We start from the raw sequence: 18,798 nt of genomic DNA on the forward strand, positions 1-18,798 counted from the left end.
GGGGACCCCTGGTGTATATGACTCCATTCAAAAGAATTGGGGTTCATATTTGTGCATCCTGCGACGCATGAATCTCACGCAAGTTTCTCGTCTGTGAGAAAACGGCCTAGAGGCTATTGGCACACAGACGTTTTTCCGTCCGAAGAGAGGACCTATTCATTTAAAGGCGTTTGCACACTGTCTTTTTTTAGTCTGATTTATAGTCTAAGTAAATGATAATCGCAGCATGTCCTATCCTTGTCCAATTTTGGGACTATCACATGTCCATATACAGTGTTTAGCACATTGGGCAGCATATGGCGGGGTGTCTGAGTGCTGTCTGATGCGAGTTGCGCTTGAGAATCTCTGAAGGAACTTTTAAATCTCCCGTGTGCAAGTAACCTAAATGTACAACTCTTCAACCAAAAAGTGCTTCAGTAGAAGAGTAAGGCTGGGTTCACACAGGGCGGATTTGCTGCGGAAATTCCATGCGGAATTTCGCGGCGGCAAATCCGCCTGTGGCCGCTAATCTCGGGATCAGCCAGCCATGTGGACGAGATTTCTCAGAAATCTCGTCCACACGTGACGGCCAATCCGCTGCGGTTAATCCGGCAGAAACCGAGGCTGCGGTGCGGCTTTGCTGACCACAGCATGTCCATTCTTTTTTTCATTCCGCTGCGTGCCGCGCTCTCCTTTATGGGAGCGCCGGCCGCAGCGGAAGAGCGAGCGGCCGGGCCGCTTCAAAGCCGCCGCGGGTTTTTCCACGGCGCTTCTCCCGGCGGAAATCTCGCGGGTTTTCGCTGCGGCCAAACCGTGGGATTTCCGTCGGGAATCAGCCCCGTGTGACCCCAGCCTAACAAATCCAAGGAGCTTCAACTGCAGCCTGCTGCATGTTGAAAATTATTTTCTGCAGGAGGTTTTTATTCTAGCGAAATAATTTTCAACATAAAATTGCCTTCATGAAGACGTCTTAGAGGTAAGATTGTTAACTATTAGCACATTGTGTATAGGAGAAATGGTTTATTTCTTATAGTAAACTGGAATCAGTCCTCTTCCCGGCAGACTTCACTGTAGCGGAACTATAAGCACAGTGTCCATGTTTCCGGGGACCCTTAGGAGTGATGCACAAAGAGTAACTAAAAGCACCAAATAACACCCTGCGCAGCCTTCACATCCGCCGTCGGTTACTTGTCAGCCCTTTGCTTTCCGGGTGAGGTGTCCATCATTTCTTTAGACTCTGCATTATAATAACCAGCGCGGATTTATAATATATGAGAATGTCTCACTACGCATGCGTGGTGCGCCGTGTGCAGGGTCTGTATTGCATGGGGCAGCATATACAGGTCGCTCCCGAGTTTCCTTGTGTTATTATATAACACTCCTTTTGTATTTGCAAGATGAGATACAAGGTTGGTGAGGCTGGGATGCTCGTTACACCTCCTAGTTGTGCAGCTTATACTGTTGATATGGATTATTAACTCATTCAGAACAGACAATTTTAATTTTTTTTCTTCGCTGCTTTCAAAAAATCAAATAATCACAACTCTTGTAGTTTTCCATCACATGGCCGTTTGTAGGTTTGTATTCTTCAATAGTACCATTTGATGCACTAAAGTGGAGTGAAATGGGAAACCACTTGTGCCATATCTGAGGGGGTTTGCTTTTATGGCGTACCTGGTGCCGCGAAAATCAAAAGTTAATTTTATGCAATGGGCCAGTACAATGATGGCAATGCCAACTTTATATAGTGTTTTTTTGGTTTTAATTCTACATTTCAAAAATAAAATATACTTTTAAGAGAATAAATAGCTTTTTGTCGCCATCTTCTGATCACCATAACTTCGTATTTTTTTATTGATGGGGTTATATGGGATCACCTGTAGCTTCTATGGGTACCATTTTGGGGTACATACAACTTTTTGATTGCTCCTTATAACATTTTATTCTCGGAGATGAGGTGACTCAAAAAAGCGCAATTCTGGTGATGTGCGTTTTTTTTTTCTGATGGAATTCACCCGGTGGTATAAATTATGCACTATTTTAACAGATCAGACTTTTACAAACGCAGTGATACTAAATATCTGCCATGATTGACAGTTTTCTAGCTATTGCACTGCCAGTCACAGAGAGTGGCCGGGGCTAGCAGCACCCCATGAGTGAACTGGGCTTCTCTCTGCACAAACATACGGAAACACTCTGGAAGTTCTTAAAGGTACCCTGTCACAGATTTGTGTAATGTAATATAAGTGCAGCGCTGCAATGTGTACACTGTGTTATTCTTCACAGTCCAATTGTTTGTAATGTTAATAAAACCATACAAGATGAATTGGCTCTTGCGCTGTATGTGAAATATGCAGTGCGGTCCGGTGGGCGGGTTGGACCAGCTCTTTTGTCTGCAGTGCATCCTCTATGTCACCCGTACTGCTTTTCAAAATCTCGCCTTGCTGCTGACCGTCACATGCACAGATGTGCGCTCCCTCTTAGCTTAGGCTAGCATGACAACTGAACAGCACCTCGTGATCTTATTGGAGGGAGCCCTTTGGGAGTCAGATGAAGCTTGGAGCTCCCTCCCTCTGTCGAGTACATTTAAATGTTGCTATCAGAATTAACAGCAGCATCTAAATGGTTAACGGCAAGGATTGGAGTTATCTCTGATCCTGGCCGTTGCTCCATACAAACGCTGTACACATCCTATGTACATGTATATCGGATTTTGCCAAGGGGTTATTTTCTTCTAGTGGTTCATTCATTTCTTTGAAGGTTTCTGCCTAGTTGACACACAATAAGTTTTTCTTTAATCTCTTATTGACTAGAATGGGTTCCATTCAGCTGCCGTTTTGCACTGCCTGGAAAGCTGTTTCATCCTGGATTTTTGTAGAAATCTGTGACACTTTGTGAAAGAAGCCTTGTATAGTTTTAGTTTTTGGTTTCTAACATTTGAACAATTAACCACGTAAAAAAGATATATATATTTTTTGCATTGTCACATTCCAAGTCCCATAACTTATTTTTCTCTTGCTGCAACTGTTTTACGACTTTTTATTACATGACAACTGCAGTTAGGTAATTACAGCATAGCAAAACAGTATGCAATAGAGGTCTATAATAATAACCCCGCATTGTAGTGACTGCTTAATGACTCGACTATTCTTGGGAGCAGTGATTAAATGTTAATGTGTAGGCCAGTCTAAGCTGCATAAAATCCTGAACGATGATCGTTCAGTGTAAATAGCAGCTGTTCATTACTGAACGGCCGCTGCTAAAGTGAATGGAGAGGGACTGGAGAGAGTGAGGAGAGAAATCTCCTCCAGCCGCCCCGCTGCGAGCCAACGATACTCGCTCCTGTGCAACAGCTCGGGAGTGAGTACACACAGGGACGAGTGTCGGACATCGTTTGCCCAACATTCGTCCAGTGTAAATGAGCCTTAAGAGATTAAGCCTATCTCCTGTAGGGAAAAATATTCCAAGCAAATTTACCACTGTGTTAAAAATTTTATGAAAGTTGCAAGGTAATTTACATTTGCAACCCTAGTGAAATACTAAAGTCCAATTGGCTATACAGGGATCTTACCAGCTTCCCAGAAGGAGTATCACAGAATTACCAGGAATATTGCTCTCTTGACTATATCCAACTTGCACAATCAACAATTAGGGCTTATTCACATGGGCAAGAATCTTGCAGGAGTTTTATGCGTTGCGAAACATGCGCCTGAGGATCACCACTTCACAAAAGCGATGCAATGCGTTTTGGATTGAAAAACACACCACATAAGTTTAAAAAATGCATGTTGGCAAGATCGATATCGGGCCGAGTTTGTTCGCCCTAGATCACACTCGCCCGTTTTAATTTAGCCTTAGGGAATTCACAGGGAAAAAAATGCTGCATAAATGGTAAAATGTAACATTTCAACTGTTAAAAATAAAAAAAACTATTACACCGTGTTTATGTACTATAAACTAACCTAGTGATAACGCAGAATAACTGTCCTGAAAAGGATGACTCTGCTGGGAACCTAGACCCTAATATTGTATTGCACCCTAATTACAGGGGAAAAAAGGAAGAAATGGGAGAAAAAGACCTGTTATGATAGACCTAACAAAAAAAAGTTTATCTTCCTTACCAAAGTTAATTGATACTGACATTTTTTGTGGTGTCACTGGTTTTCTTCTTACTCAGTTTTACAGATTAGTGTTGACATCATCTTAGAAACAGATAGCAGCATGCCCTATTTCTCTGTGTACCACTAAGCGGAAGCCCCGTACTTTTGTATGAGCAGTGTAAACAACGCTGTTTATACGCGGTTTGTTTTCTATTTTTAACGGATGAAATAAATGTTTCATTTTACTATTTATGCAGCACATGTCTTCTCTGTGAGCTCCCCAGGAAGTCTCTGAGCTTCTGTTGCCGGCAACAATCATTCCATGGCCTGATGGAGGACACTTAGTATTTAAAGGGGCTGCCAGGGGAACAAGTGTTGAGCAACTACAATGAATGTATTCCCAGTCACTGAGTAGATTATTCAGATGTGTAGTTATTGTCATTACTGGCACTGACTAGCTGATAAGCATGGCAGTTTGGTAACAGAATATATTTGATTTACAGTAATCCTTGCTGAGGAGCCATCATGGAGAAAAGTACAAAAAGAAAACACCGTAGTAGAAGTTGTTCCGAGTCTCATCACAAATCTGTGAAAAAGAAATCTGGATCTCGCCATAGAGAAAACAGCAGCAGTACCTCGCCTCCAAGGAAGAGCTCTGCTCATGCCAAATACCATGCTGATACTTCTAGGAAAGGTTGGTGATGCCACATTTGAGACACGGCTTGGGCACATCCCTCGTTCTGCACCACATTGCAGTTCTATGTAGGAAACAAATCTGCTGTATTCATGAGTCTGACATTGCCTAAGGGACTGTAGCTTCTGTATACCTGTGTATAGAAGGGTAGGGACGCCTGGTTTATAACAGTGGACTCATTAGCTACCGGTAGCTGTGTCTGTAAGTTTGCGGTGTTGCTTTTAGTTACATTTACAAAATCGGCAATGTTTTCTCCTAACATTAGGCCCATGAAATGTTACGTTTATTTCAGAGAAAGGAAAGAAGAGAAAGAGAAAAGTTAGCTCTTCATCATCTTCCTCACTATCGGAGAAGAAGAAAAGAAGAAAGCGGAAGGCTAGTACATCATCTTCCTCTAGCTCATCATCATCATCAAGCAGTTCAGATGAGTCCAGTGACAGCTCTGAGTGCAAGAAGCACAAGAAAAAGAAAAAAGATAAAAAAGTAAAAAAGAAAAAGGTGAAAAATAAAAAACGTAACAAAAAAGATGTGGTCAAAGTGAAAGGTCAGGGAACCCCTCCAATCAGTACTGAAGAGTTCCATCCTGGACCTTCTGTAGATCTGTGGCAGAAGGAATCTATGGATAGCACTGGCCCAGGTAAGGAGGCTCTGTCATTTTGTATTTATCAGCAAGTTCTGTACACTTTGTTCATGCATGCATTTAAAAATTGAAATTCAGATAGTTTTCATTTCATCAACAGACTTGCTCTTCATGGTAGTATTTGTTTCTGTTTCTCCATAAGTTTTGACCGATGAACAAAAAACTCGTATTCAAGCAATGAAACCAATGACCAAAGAAGAGTGGGATGCTCGTCAAAGTGTTATCCGCAAAGTAATCGATCCAGAAACTGGTAGAATGAGGTGACTATAATGCTTTTTTTAATTAAATGATTTTTATTGGAACTGCTTAACCAGTTTTCCTTTTTTTTTTCATTTCCAAAAACAGAGCAAACATAAACCCCCTTTGCCTAACTCAACCCTCCTTTCCCAAGTGTTCCCCATGCATCAGTCTCATATGTTGATCACATTCACATCCAGATATTGATGTATAAAGTCCATATGGGTTACTTCTTCTCTTGCATGTCACCCAGAAGGCCAGTAATCTTCGCTGTTACATTTATTTCCCACAAGCAAGGCCCCTCTTCTGTGTCAGTCTATCCACAGTGACATCTGACTTACCCAAAACATTTTAATGATTAGCCCATCGGGATATTACTGATCAGGTTTAATGGCGCTAACCCCGGAGCCATTTCAACCATATGCTTTAGTATTTGTGGCCGGTTTTTCGTTTAGAATAGATCCCTTTTTCCCAGGGTAATAACCTGTTGACTTTGTATCTGAAGTCTCCCAGTATAGGGGGGCCTCATCTAGCCATATTGCTATTAGTTTCTACTATAATACTTAGTTTGTAATTGCGCAGTGTCATTTTATGTTTACGCACGTTTTACCTACATCCAACTATTTTGTGAGCAGAAACAATCTTTGCTTGGAGCTCGTAAAATAATCGTAACATGTTTTCTATCCATAGAAAATCAATTTGATAGATTTTGGTATTCAGGGCATTCGCCTCCAGACTTCTGCGATGCACAATCTGCTTACAGGAAGTTGCATATAGCAATTTATTGCTGACTACTGTTTGTAGCATTCTGCATCGGTCTGTGCTAACAGAGAAGGACACAGCACTGTCATTATATGATAACTGCTGTGTGCTGTCTCTGTCTGATTACTTCTGCAAGGAGAAATGGATGCTGTCAATGCCATCATCTAGCTCAATGCATTCGATAACCGGGTAGAGGCACCTGGCTGCCAAATGTAGGAAGCAAAACCTGGTTGTTACTTTGCTAATTGCTGCGGTGACCTGGAGACTAAGTGCTGTGCCCTGTAGTAGATCATGTATATTTATGTGACCTAATTCTGTAGGCAGCTGTAATGGTGAGATCCTTAAAGTTGGCAATACATGTTAGATAAAGAGTAGCCAAGTGTACAGATATTAGCCATCAATCTAGTGTGTATGGGGGAAGCTAAGTTTTCCCCAATGTCTGCGGTTAGGGTAAACAAGTATCTGTCATGTTGTATTTCATGTACCCAATCTGTTGTATCCCCTGGAGATAAGCTCCTGCAATATACCTCTGCTAGAGCTCATTACCTGCCTGCAGCAGTAAACACGCACGCATGGCTGGTCAGAGTTTGCACGTTTATGTGGGAATTGAAGCAGACGGCTGTCATGCGAACAAACTTCAGTTTGTCTGACAGTTGTGTACGGTCAAAAGAATTCCCCATGCTTTGCTGTGTCAGCAACATGTTAATGGCATTAGAGTCAGAGATCTCTGTATTGATGGGGACAGTCTGCAGTCTTAATTGTACATACTCAGATTGGTCACCTCTACTAGTGGGGTACCGCGGACATTATTATTGGGCCATATTCTTTTTAATAGATTAATTACTCCGTAAAATGATTGCACAGTAATATATCAATATTTGCAGATTATATAAAACTCTGTAAAGTAAATAACACAGCAGGAGAGTATATGGTTGCAAATGGATATGGGCAAAAAGTTGGATGCTTAGGCAAATAAGGGGCAAACTCGTTTCAACACTGATAAATGTAAGGTTATGCACATCGGCAGGAAAAATGCATATCACTATTACTAAATGGGAAACCACTGGGTAAAACTGACATGGAAGAAGACTTGTGGATTTTAGTTAACTCTAAACTTCACTGCAGCAACCAGTGTCAGGCAGCTGCTGCCAAGGCAAATAGGATCATGGGATGCAAAAGAGGTCTAGGGGCATATAACGAGAACATTCTTCCTCTCTGCAAGTCACTGGTCAGACCACACATGGAATATTGTGTACAGTTTTGCACATCGGTACTCAAAGAGGACATATCAGAGCTTGAGTGGGTTCAAAGATGGGTAACTTAAGTAATAAATGGAATGGGTGGACTACAATACCCAGAGAAGTCATCCAAATTTGGGATTATTTGGTTTAGAAAAAAAGATGCCTGAAGGGCGACCTAATAACTATGTATAAATATATCGGGCATCTCTCTCAAAATCAATTAATACCCAGAACTATAACAGGGGCATCTTCTACGTCCAGAAGAAAGAAGGTTTCTACACCAACATAGAAGGGGGTTCTTTACTGTAAAAGCAGTGAGACTATGGAACTCTTTGCCTGAGGACGTGGTGATGGCGAACTCGCTAAAAGAGTTCAAGAGGGGCCTGGATGCTTTTCTTGAGTATAATATTACATGTTATAGTCTAATTAATGGCCAGAACTGTATCTGTTTCTTGTGCAGACTTATTAAAGGAGATGGTGAAATACTTGAAGAAATTGTAAGCAAAGATCGCCACAGAGAGATCAATAAGGTGTGTATGTGTTAACACTAGTTTCTTCTTATAGTTAGCCTGCTAAAAATGGGTTTAACTGCTTTGGAAGAAAACCCCAACAATGAGTGGATTACAGAGTGCCCTGCAGATAGGTTCTATTCTATAGGGTAACAGGGCAGCAAGCATTCAGTTCCACTTCTGGACCAGCAGCTACACAGTTCTCATGAGAAATCAATAGGGTGTCTGTGTAATTCATGGACATGCCAGAGCCACATACACTGTTTTACCATCATCTATGTAGTTAGACTATACAATAAAGCTAATCACAGCACCACTTGTAGTCCAGAAGAAGGGGGTGCTTGTGGCCGACAACTTGGTTATTGGATGTTTTACAAACCATACAAAAATAATACCACAGCATTACAAGTTTTATTTACTTCTTAACCCCTTAGCCTGCACTCACACAGCCCGCTTTTTACAGCGTTTAGTGCGGTGTTGCACAGTCAAGAGGCATAATTTAGGCTTGTTTGGTCTCTGTTGCAGTCACAACCAGACACACAGCAGTCTATGCCCTCCATTTTTCATAGTGCATTGTTCATATGAGCTAAGCTCTTTTGAAGGTAAGGAAAAGGAGCAAAATTAATTTCTACAGGAAAACTCATGTTAAAGGACTGTGAGAGTCTTTAATTACATTGTTCTTCCCCTTACATTTTGTTTTGCAGCATGCAACAGCAAATGATGGCTTAACTTTCCAGATGAGATCAGGGATGTTATAATGACCATATCCAGCAAAGCTTCGGACTGTCAGGTCTACACCTTTGGTCATTCTGCATCTTGGTGAAATTCCCAAGGTATATTTTAAAGACACTAGAAAAGTATCGTTACTTTGAAATCTATGTAGTACACTGTACATAGTTTGTATGCAGTTTAATTTTATTATACTCACAATGACAGAAACATTTGCCCTATGAGCACCTCAGTCTGTTCATCTCCAGTTTTCAGCAAATAAAAGTAGGCCTATATTCTTGCTCTTTGTAAGTTGAGTTGTTTTTCCACAACTGTTTCTTTATCCATGTTTGATGGACTTTCTAACCTTATTACAATAATTTTATGTATCATATTTAACTATATTACAGTCTCTCCTGACAGATGGATATCCCAAAACTACTTCTGAGAGTACAAGAATAACCAACACATACAACATGAACATGAGCAGATCATTTCAGATCATATATAATGCTCAGGTCATGTAGTTGGAGAAGTAACAAGTGCTTTTAACAATCAGAGTTCTGCTGATCATTGCTCAAGAGATTTACTACCTGGTTTAGAGGGGTCGACCAGGCATTCTTTTGAGCTGGATCTGGCATGGAAAGACGTACGTACACCCTGGGTGGTACAGTTGCTGTGGCAACTGCACCATCAAGCAGGTATCGTGCATGGGTCTCATTCTTATTATTAAGACAAGTGCCCGATACTAGCTGGTTATCAGACTTTTACCTACAACTATACCGCCCAGTGGGCAGTTGCACCTCTTCATACCAATGTCAGATCAGGCAGAAGTGTTTGTCTGATCTACTCCTTTAAATCTCTGGACAATGCAAATAGCCTTCCTTTTTCCCATAGAGAAAGGGAGGATCGGTATCGCACTGCACTTCATCACGATCATCTTGCTGATCCAATACTGTAGTACTCTAAAGACTTGTGGTAGGGTTTCATGGTAACATAAATAAACTTCCATGCATGGGCTTTTTGTCACATGCCCATTTGTTGATAGGAACACCGGAGGTCCAAGCACAGTAAAGTTGGTCTGTTAGATTTTCATTCATATAGCAATTAGACATATTAGTGGAAGTAATTATTTGAAATAACATTTATATGTGAAGAATCCCTTTTAATTATGAAAATGGTAGCCATTGCTCTGCAGTTGCACACTTCTTAGTGCAGGGGTGCACGGCATGCGACCCCAATCATCACTGCATGGCTGCTCGCATGCAGTTTCCATGTCAGGTTAAAAACGAGTAGCACATAGCAGAGCAACAGGAACAGAAAAGTACTAGGGGTGCACTGTGTAGCCATGTCTGGGTATCTTACATATTAGGGCTAGTAATTACTAGAAAGTTATAGTTCCAGTGTTTCTGGTGGCGCAATGCATGTCACACATATACAGCTTTGCTACATGCACATCACACACACAGCTCTGGTACATTGGCATGTGACAGACAGACACAACTGTGTTGCGTGCCACACGCGTCACAGACGCAGCTGTTCTGTGTGCCACGCGCGTCGCAGACACGGCTTATCCAGTATGCAGTACTTTCTACCAAACTCCAGAATGGCTCTTCTCACAACAGTGATATCACCGCAGGTCCATCAGCCTGCCAGATCTCTGTGGTGGCGGAAGGTCGGTGTCTCCTGTCAGGACCGCTGAGTTGTGTCTGACATAATAATGGCTTAGTTGTATTCACATTGTGTTATTTTTGTCCTTCCCTTCCAAGATCCCCAACTTTCTTCTGTCGGTAAGACTCTGTGTTTTATAAATACTGTAGGACCTGTGATGACGTTACCAGGGGCGGAGCTTGAGAAACACGTGCGTGTGTGTGTATGTATATATATACATACACACATACATACACACACACACACACACACACACACACACACACACACACACACACACACACGCACACGGTTGTTAGTAGTTTGACAAGTACTAGGGGTGCCCTATGTATCCGTATCTGGGTCCCCTATATATTAAGGCAAGTACTAAGAGTGCACTGTGTAGTCATGTCTGAGTATATAAAGGTCTATTTACATGGGATGAATGTTGGGCAATCGATGCCAGACACTCATCCCCGCATATACTCTACCTGTGCTGCTGCAGAGGAGCGAGTATTGCTGGCTCGCTCAGCAGGGAAGTCAGGGCGGCTGGAGGAGATTTCACTCCTCACTCCACCCCCTCTCCATTCACTTAACACAGTGGTCGTTCAGTACTGAACGATCATCGTTCATCATTTAGGCTGCGTAAAATCCTGAACGATGATCATTCGGTGTAAACAGCAGCCGTTCAGTATGTTTGTCCGACATTCTTTACATGTAGATGGGCCTTAGGTTAGCAGTATTGTATATACATGCAGCTCTCTCCATTGTTTCCTCTTTGGAGTGCTGATTGGGGGGAGTAGGTGTCCTGGAAGTGGGACTGACTTCAATTTATTATTGTATGTATTTAGCATATACCATAAATGTCTCAGATGGGAATGCCCTTGAAAGTGGTTCAGTATGACAATGTGGCCCTCAGACCAGAAAAGGTTGTGCAGCCCCGTGTTGGTGTCTGGTTTTTAAACACTTGCTTTGAGAATAACGATGCTTGTTATGCTGTAATAACAAAGTTCACTCCATAAGGGCTGCCACCCATCTATCTCTGATAATGATCAGCAATGATTTAATCTTTTTCACCATTTCAAGTGTATTCCTCGTTCAAGGAGGCATTATATGGCAAATGGAGGTGTATGGGGCCCTACTGTCTGGGTTGCATAAGGATTTTTTTTCTTGTCAGATTCTGTGTATATAGGCAAAGAAAAAGCAGTGAGCTACCCTGTTGCATCCTGCATTGTATAGCTCTTCTCTAAAATCATATCTCCCTAATGTCCTGGTGCCACAGGGATTCCGTTTGCCTGTCTAGATGCACTGCATGGTACCTAATTCTTGCTGCCATTCTCATCTCCCCAGGAGAACCCAGCTGGCCACAGTCTGAAGAACCAATGCATAATTCGGTAAACAATAATTTACTTTTAGCTTAAAATTAAGTAGATGGCGGAATATCATTTAGAACCCGATGTCTTTTAGAAGGGTAGAACAGGCACCAGATCCGTATAGGCTGGGAACATTGTAATTGAATCAAGATGTCCAGTCGCTTCCAGTGACACTGATGTTTGGATGATGTGTCCTCTGTCATAAACAGTCAGCCTCACACTTCAGCCCACTGCTTTTCAGCTGGAAGAGCTTTTACACTCCTATCTTGGCAGGATGGAGTGGAGTCTGTCAGCAACTCATTATTATATGTGACACTGCTCCAAGAACTGCTGACTGCTCAAAAAGAGGCAGGAAGCTATTTCTTTGCAGCACATTGCCTTCTTACAACAATTTCTTTACTTAATGGTCTCCTTGGCTATATGGTGTACATTCCTTATCAACAAGGACTCTGGGTAGAAGTGATGAACAATTTTGTAATAACTGAATGGTAACGTAATAAGAATAACTGCAAAAATATTAAATGCAGCTTGTGGAGCACAAAGAATGACAATCTACAAATAGACACGGGGCTGTGTGTCACATCTGTATTTATTATGTAGACACATTTCACGCCATTGTGCCATAGCAGCTTTTTCATGGGCTGCATTTACACTTTGTAGTATTTCTCCATGTGGACTTCCTGTATTTGCAGTGGTGTATGTTGCAAAAAATGAAAAAATCTATGCCGTTCAGTATATACAAAATATTTTACCCTATGCCTGTTCTACTAGATGAGCTTTAAAGGGGTTGTCTCGTTATTAAACATTAAGAACACAGACTTTTTTTTTTGTGCTTTTTTTGTTTCCCTTCCATTTTCAAAAGATCATAGATTTTTTTTTTCAGTCAACATAGCATTGTGGGGGCTTGTTTTTTTGCAGGGTACTTAACGCAACAGGACGTAAACTTACGCAGCAGAAGTCATCTGTTACTGACGCAACAGTAGGGCAGCGACCCCCGCTGTTAACCCGCTACATGCCGCGATCTATGTAGATGGCAGTATGTAAAGGGTTCACAGAGGGAGCGCGCTCCTTCTGTGACGTCATCAAACCACCGTGATTACATCACGGAGGCCTGATGAGCTGCCTTGGCAACTAGATGCCAGTTACTGTCGTCCCGGCTGGCCATTGTCTATGATCGCTATTACAAATGATAAGGCATTGCATTACAGAAAGCCTACAATGCCTTATCATAGTGATCACAGCTGCTGTAGTACAAGTTTTTTTTACACCCTTCAGGGTAACCCCCCCCCCCCCAAAAAAAAAACAAAACACCACCCCTTTCTTGTTCATTTCCCCCTATTTTGTATTAAAAAAAGCTAAGAAAACCCCCACATATTTGGTATTATCGTGTCCATAATGACCTGTAGTATAAATTGAACACACTATTGTGCACAGCAAAAAAACATAAAAAAGGGTGGCAAAATATTTTGTTCGTTTTACCTAAAATAAAATGCATTGTAAGTGATCAAAAAAGATGTATGTCCCCCCAAAATGATACAAATAAAAACTACAGCTTGTCATGCAAAAAAAGAAGCGGTCACAGAACTCTGTCCATGGAAAAATAAAAAAATTATAGGACTTGCTATAGGACACGATGTAAAAATGTTTTTTTGTTAAAGATGGGGGAGGTTATTGCAAAGGGGAAAAACCTAAAAAAATAACTATTGGTATTGTTGTAATCTCACTGATGCGCAGAAAAAAAATGTGCATGAAACGCTTTCCATAGGATAACTATGGAAAATGCAGTCTGATGTACACGAGCGGAAATCCAGCATGCCGCAATGTGGTGCGAATTTCCACGATGAACTTTCCATTAAAGTCAAAAGGTGCGATAAATTGCAGTAACTTTAAATGTTCTACCATGGCGAAAATCTGCTTGCGTTAAAACGCAACGCCCATGGACAGGCGGCCTTAGACGGAGAGCTAGAAAGAATGCAGTATCCGAGAGTGTTTTGTATCCTCTGCTGAGTTTCATAATTTTTTGTCTGTGCTGTGTAGTCAAGTGAAAGCTTGTGTGTAAATAAGGCCTTCTGCCACTCGATATCAGACATGCTCACCCCCAATTTATTTTTCTATGCCCTCATAAGGATTTCTCTATCAGCTTCCGCTTCCCATCTTAAGAAGTTGTGTATAATACTGCATTCACTGGCAACAAGTCCAACAGAAATTAGTCCTTGAGGTGTGGTAGGAGAAAAAGAATGAAGTCTCCCTTTCAAAGGAAATGTGGTAAACTCTAAAAGGAAAACTGTCAACTCCTATGAGTCCCAGAAACTTAAAGTTATGGGCTATTAGGTGCCGAAGCGCTGAATTCAGGGATGTGATTCACACACTTCTCATCTTCACAGTTCTACTCATATCTGTTGTCAAAGCTTCTGCAGCTGCATACATTCCATAGACTACTTATGCAGTTGCATGTAGAGAGAGAACGATTAGGCCACGGTCACACGGGGCGTAAATCCCGCAGAATGACCGCACAGAAATTCTACAAAATTTCGGCGGCAGGAAGTCCGCATCAAATACAGGCTTCACCACCTGTATTCGGCTGCGAGAATTCCACATGGAAATTCCGCGACAATTCCGTCCCGTGTGAACCCAGCCTTATGCATTCGTTTATGTAGTCTGAGGGATGCATGCAATAATAACTTTGAGAGCAGACAGGCAGTGTTCTGTTTAGCCAGTATGCAAATAAGGGAGATGGAACAATACCTCTGCAGTGCCACCTGTTGGATGGCAACATTCCTTTCATCCAGTAGTTGGTGCTGCAGAGGTGTTCCATCTCCCTTATTTGCATATTACCCAGAGGAGCATGTATGGCTTTATAAGTCTCCTCACTCACCTTCTTGGTGATCTCCCTAAGGAGTGATGTTGCCTCTTCCGACCCGTGTTTGGCCAGGAAACATCAAATGTGAAGAATAGACAGGTGTATAGACATGGAGCTGTTAATTGCCCGCTGCCCACAGGTCTGGCCGTTTGCATCTCACCGCGTTATGAAGGGGACGCAGAACTACTTCATACTCATGATAAACCACACCTTTGGAATCAAAGATGACCGTCAGCATGACTGTTATATTGCTGCGAACCTGTCTTGCCTCAGGGATGTTGGATGCTTCCATTGTGATGACTACAACTTGGTTCCTGGGTCGTACCCATTAATTCAGGTCTCATCGCTAGTGATCACTGTGTTGAGGAATTTAGGATCACTGGGAGATCACACAGGACATGCTGCAGACTGTGAACAAACAGAGTTGCTTCTGCTTGATTGTTAGCAGCTTTGGCACAAAGTTCGATGAGATTCTCCTGAAGCCCAAATCATCAGTCAAAGTGGAATGAACAGATTCAATGCTGATGCTAGCCTCGTCTTCAAGTTCTAAGATCGTGTTTAGACCACCCTGCATCACCAGGGTCCTCAGTTGTTCAATCACTATCTCATTTTTGGATGTTGAAGGCCTACCAGAATGTGCTTCACTCTCCACTGATGTGCGCCCATCTTTGAAGCTGTTGTACCACTCATTTATCTGTGTAAAATAGTATGTTAAGTTGAAAGAAGACTATGTCCATTCAGTTCAGCCTGTTTCCATCCCCTTCTTGTTGTTCCCATCCCATGCTAAGGAGGGGTTATACTGTTGTTTTCCTTAAGGTATTCCAGGATGGCATTTCTCAGAAACCCCTTAAATATTTTATTGTAGTGAGACTTACCGGCCTGTAGTTACCAGGCTCTCTTCTTGACCCATTTTGGTATATTGGAACCACATTTGCAATACGCCATCCCAGTGGTACAACCCCGGTCTCAATAGTGTCCCTAAATATAATAAATAGCGGTCTATCTATCAGGTCACTTAGTTCCCTTAGAATCCTTGGGCTCCATCTGGGCCCAGCGATTTTGTCGATTTTAATCTTTTTTTTAAATCGGCTCTGCACTTCCTCCTGCGTTTAGGCAGGTGATATTTAGCAGGAGGTTCATTTTATCTTGTGTGACGTTTCCCTTTCCTTGGTGAATACATTTGAGAAAAAACTATTTAACCCCTTAATGCCACAGGGCATAACTGTACGTCTTGGCACAGGGGTACTTAACGCAACAGGACATACAGTTACGCCCTGAGGATAGTGTGAGATCAAAAAAGGGCCTGTGCTATCCGGCAGTGGGAGCCAGCTTTTACCGATAGCTAGCCTCCCGCTGCAACAGCGGTGGTGCATCCAGACATCGATCTGCATACTTACATGCTGCGATTATGTAGATCGCGGCATGAAAAAGGTTCACAGAGGGAGCGTGCTCCGTCTGTGACAGTATTGGACTCTTGCGATGTAATCACTGAGAGCTGTCGGGTTACACCTGTAGTCCTTGTCTGTGTGATAACCAACCCCCCCTATTCCCTTCCCTTTCCTTCCCTTTGGCAGATGCGGCCTCCAGACGTCTTTGGGTGACTACCCACTAGCATTTTTTTCTGCTGCAAATTCGCTGTGTTTTTTTTTTCCAATTGTCAATGGGACTTTCTAATATTAAAAACGCACCAAAAACGCAAGTTGCGTTGCATCGCATTTTTAACATTAGAAAGTCCCATTGACAATTGGAAAAAAAAACGCTGCAAATTTGCAGCGGAAAAAAAACGGTAGTGGGTAGTCACCCTTAATGTGTATGTGTTAGTCAGGTATCGCCCATCTCTGTTTCCCTGGTGTGAGGACACTTGGACTAGCTATGGTTTACCATCTGTATGCATGTGAGCTCTGGGTGGGGTTCCTGTTATGTTATATGTATAATCTGGTATGTTGGTGTGAACATCGACGTATGTGGTATGTCTGTGCAAGTGGCCAGACGTGCTCTATATGCAGTCCGGCTCAGTGTGATTTACACATTACTTTGTATGTTGGTGTAAACAGTGACTTGTTTTGTATGTCTGTGCAAGTGGCCAGACGTGCTTTATTTGTAGTCCTGTTTTGTGTTCAGTATGCGTGAACAGTGTTGTGTCCTATGTTTTGTGCATCCCTACAAGTTCCTAATCAGGGATAGCCAGGGTCCCAGATGAAGACAGTGGGGCCGACCTTATTGGGACGATTACCCCGCTTTTAAGGCAGGAGTTCCCCACTTTCCCTAGTTAGTAAGGACGGGTCCTTCCATCTTGCCTGGAGAGGTCTAGTTTGTCAGTGCAAATGCTGTATGACTGTTTGCAGTTTTAAATGGGCACAATTCTGCGTTCGTACTGAGGCATGGCACCTTAGTGCGCCGAGCGGATGTAACACCTACTTGCTTAGGGTGAATATATTGGCTAATTAAAGTGTTAAGCCTAATAGCCATTATTTTGGTAAGCATTTTTAAATCCTTATTTATTTATTTTTTTTCCAAACATCTTTTTTATTTTAAATTTTTGCAAATATTTTCCATTACGAGTCAAAAAAGAGAAAGGAAAGAATCTTAATAAAATAATACAGAAACAAATCATCTTGGAAAGATACAATGACATATTAAACATATTGATCTCCTGTACCACTTTCCTGCCAAAGTTTACTCAGTATTTTCAATCCTCCCATTATTTTTGTATAAATCTGTGAGTTTCAAATTAAACAAAAATAAAATGTAAAAGAAAAGGAAATAACCAGAAGGGGGTACTTTCAATATTTCTGTCCCCCTCTCCTCCTACTGTCCCCATCCAGACCCTATCCTATGCCTCATGTTCCGTTTCGGTCCGTCCTGTTATCCTGCCTTCTACTGATTTTCAGTCTTCCCAGAGATTCTCTAGCCGCCTCTATTAGGTACCAGGTTGTATACTGAAAGGGCGTCACTATCTTTCTAATTTCTTGGTCGGTGTAGTGTGACTGGAGAAAGATCTGCCATTTTTTGAAAAATGTTTTTGCTGCCTTCTCTTTGTGTCTCTCTTTCTTCACTCGTTCCATGCTTAATAGGTGTTTAATTTGGACTACCAGCTCTGTTATTCCTGGGATTGTTTGCAGAAGCCAATGCTTGAGCAGAAGTCTTTTCGCTACTAGAAGAACTATGCGGATGAATCTGGGGAATTCTAGAGGAGTAGATCCGTCCGGCCCTCTTCTCTTGTCATTGTGGAAGATTACAGTTTGTATCTCCCTGGGTATTACTATTCTCCATTGATCCTGTGTATACCTTATAATTTTCTTCCAGAAATCCTGCACCTGAGCACAACTCCATATGCCATGAAGTAGATCTGTGGCTGGTGTTCCACATTTTGGGCACTGTGTGATGTGCTCTGGGAATGAAGGAGATGCTGGAATATCAAAGCCATATATGGCATGATGCATAATTTTGAAGAAGGTTTCCCTCCAGGTCTCACTGACCAAGCAGGCTCTGATTTTGGACCAACCCATCAGGATCTTTTCTCCCATATCCGTGTCTTGTAGAGATGAGCGAACATACTCGTTTAGGGCGATTTCGCAATCGAGCATCGCTTTTTTTCGAGTAACTGGCTACTCGGGCGAAAAGATGCGGGGGGTGGCGTGATGGGGCGGGGGGTAGCAGTGGGGAACAGGGGGGAGCTCTCCCCCCACTCCCCTCTGCAACCCCCCGGCGCCCCCGAATCTTTTCGCCCGAGTAGTCAGTTACTCGAAGAAAATGATGCTCGATTGCGAAATCGCCCTAAACGAGTACGTTCGCTCATCTCTAGTGTCTTGTGTTATTTTTTTTCCCACCTGGAAATTATTTTGTCTTTTATTGCCCTTTGTTGTGTAGATAGTGAGGATCTTCCTGTTGGTTGTGCAATTATGGAATCAAAGTTTGTTTTGCCCGCCTCTTTACTGAGATCTCTAAGCCTAGTCTTGCAAAACTGAATTGCCTGCGCAATCTGTAGGAATTGTGTCCCTGGTATGTTATACTTAGTCTTGAGCTCAGATGGCTGAAGCCATCT

At 42.3% G+C, this 18,798-nt stretch overlaps 1 protein-coding gene across 2 annotated transcripts; it reads left to right on the plus strand.

Moving 5' to 3' along the window:
* The first annotated feature begins 1,099 nt into the window (after positions 1-1,099).
* Positions 1,100-9,171, plus strand: ARL6IP4 (ADP ribosylation factor like GTPase 6 interacting protein 4). 2 transcript variants are annotated; one of them, XM_066601925.1, is made up of 6 exons: positions 1,100-1,189; positions 4,583-4,773; positions 5,066-5,410; positions 5,556-5,673; positions 8,114-8,183; positions 8,867-9,171. In XM_066601925.1, exons 2-6 carry the CDS (start codon positions 4,605-4,607, stop codon positions 8,918-8,920), a joined length of 756 nt encoding a protein of 251 aa, XP_066458022.1. In that variant the 5' UTR covers positions 1,100-1,189; positions 4,583-4,604; the 3' UTR covers positions 8,921-9,171. The 2 variants fall into 2 exon arrangements, with proteins under 2 accessions (XP_066458022.1, XP_066458023.1); XM_066601926.1 differs by lacking the exon at positions 1,100-1,189 and adding an exon at positions 1,250-1,388.
* The last annotated feature ends 9,627 nt before the right edge of the window (positions 9,172-18,798 follow it).

Source organism: Eleutherodactylus coqui, chromosome 5 (assembly GCF_035609145.1).
Source record: "Eleutherodactylus coqui strain aEleCoq1 chromosome 5, aEleCoq1.hap1, whole genome shotgun sequence".
NCBI classification, from domain to species: Eukaryota; Metazoa; Chordata; class Amphibia; order Anura; family Eleutherodactylidae; genus Eleutherodactylus; species Eleutherodactylus coqui.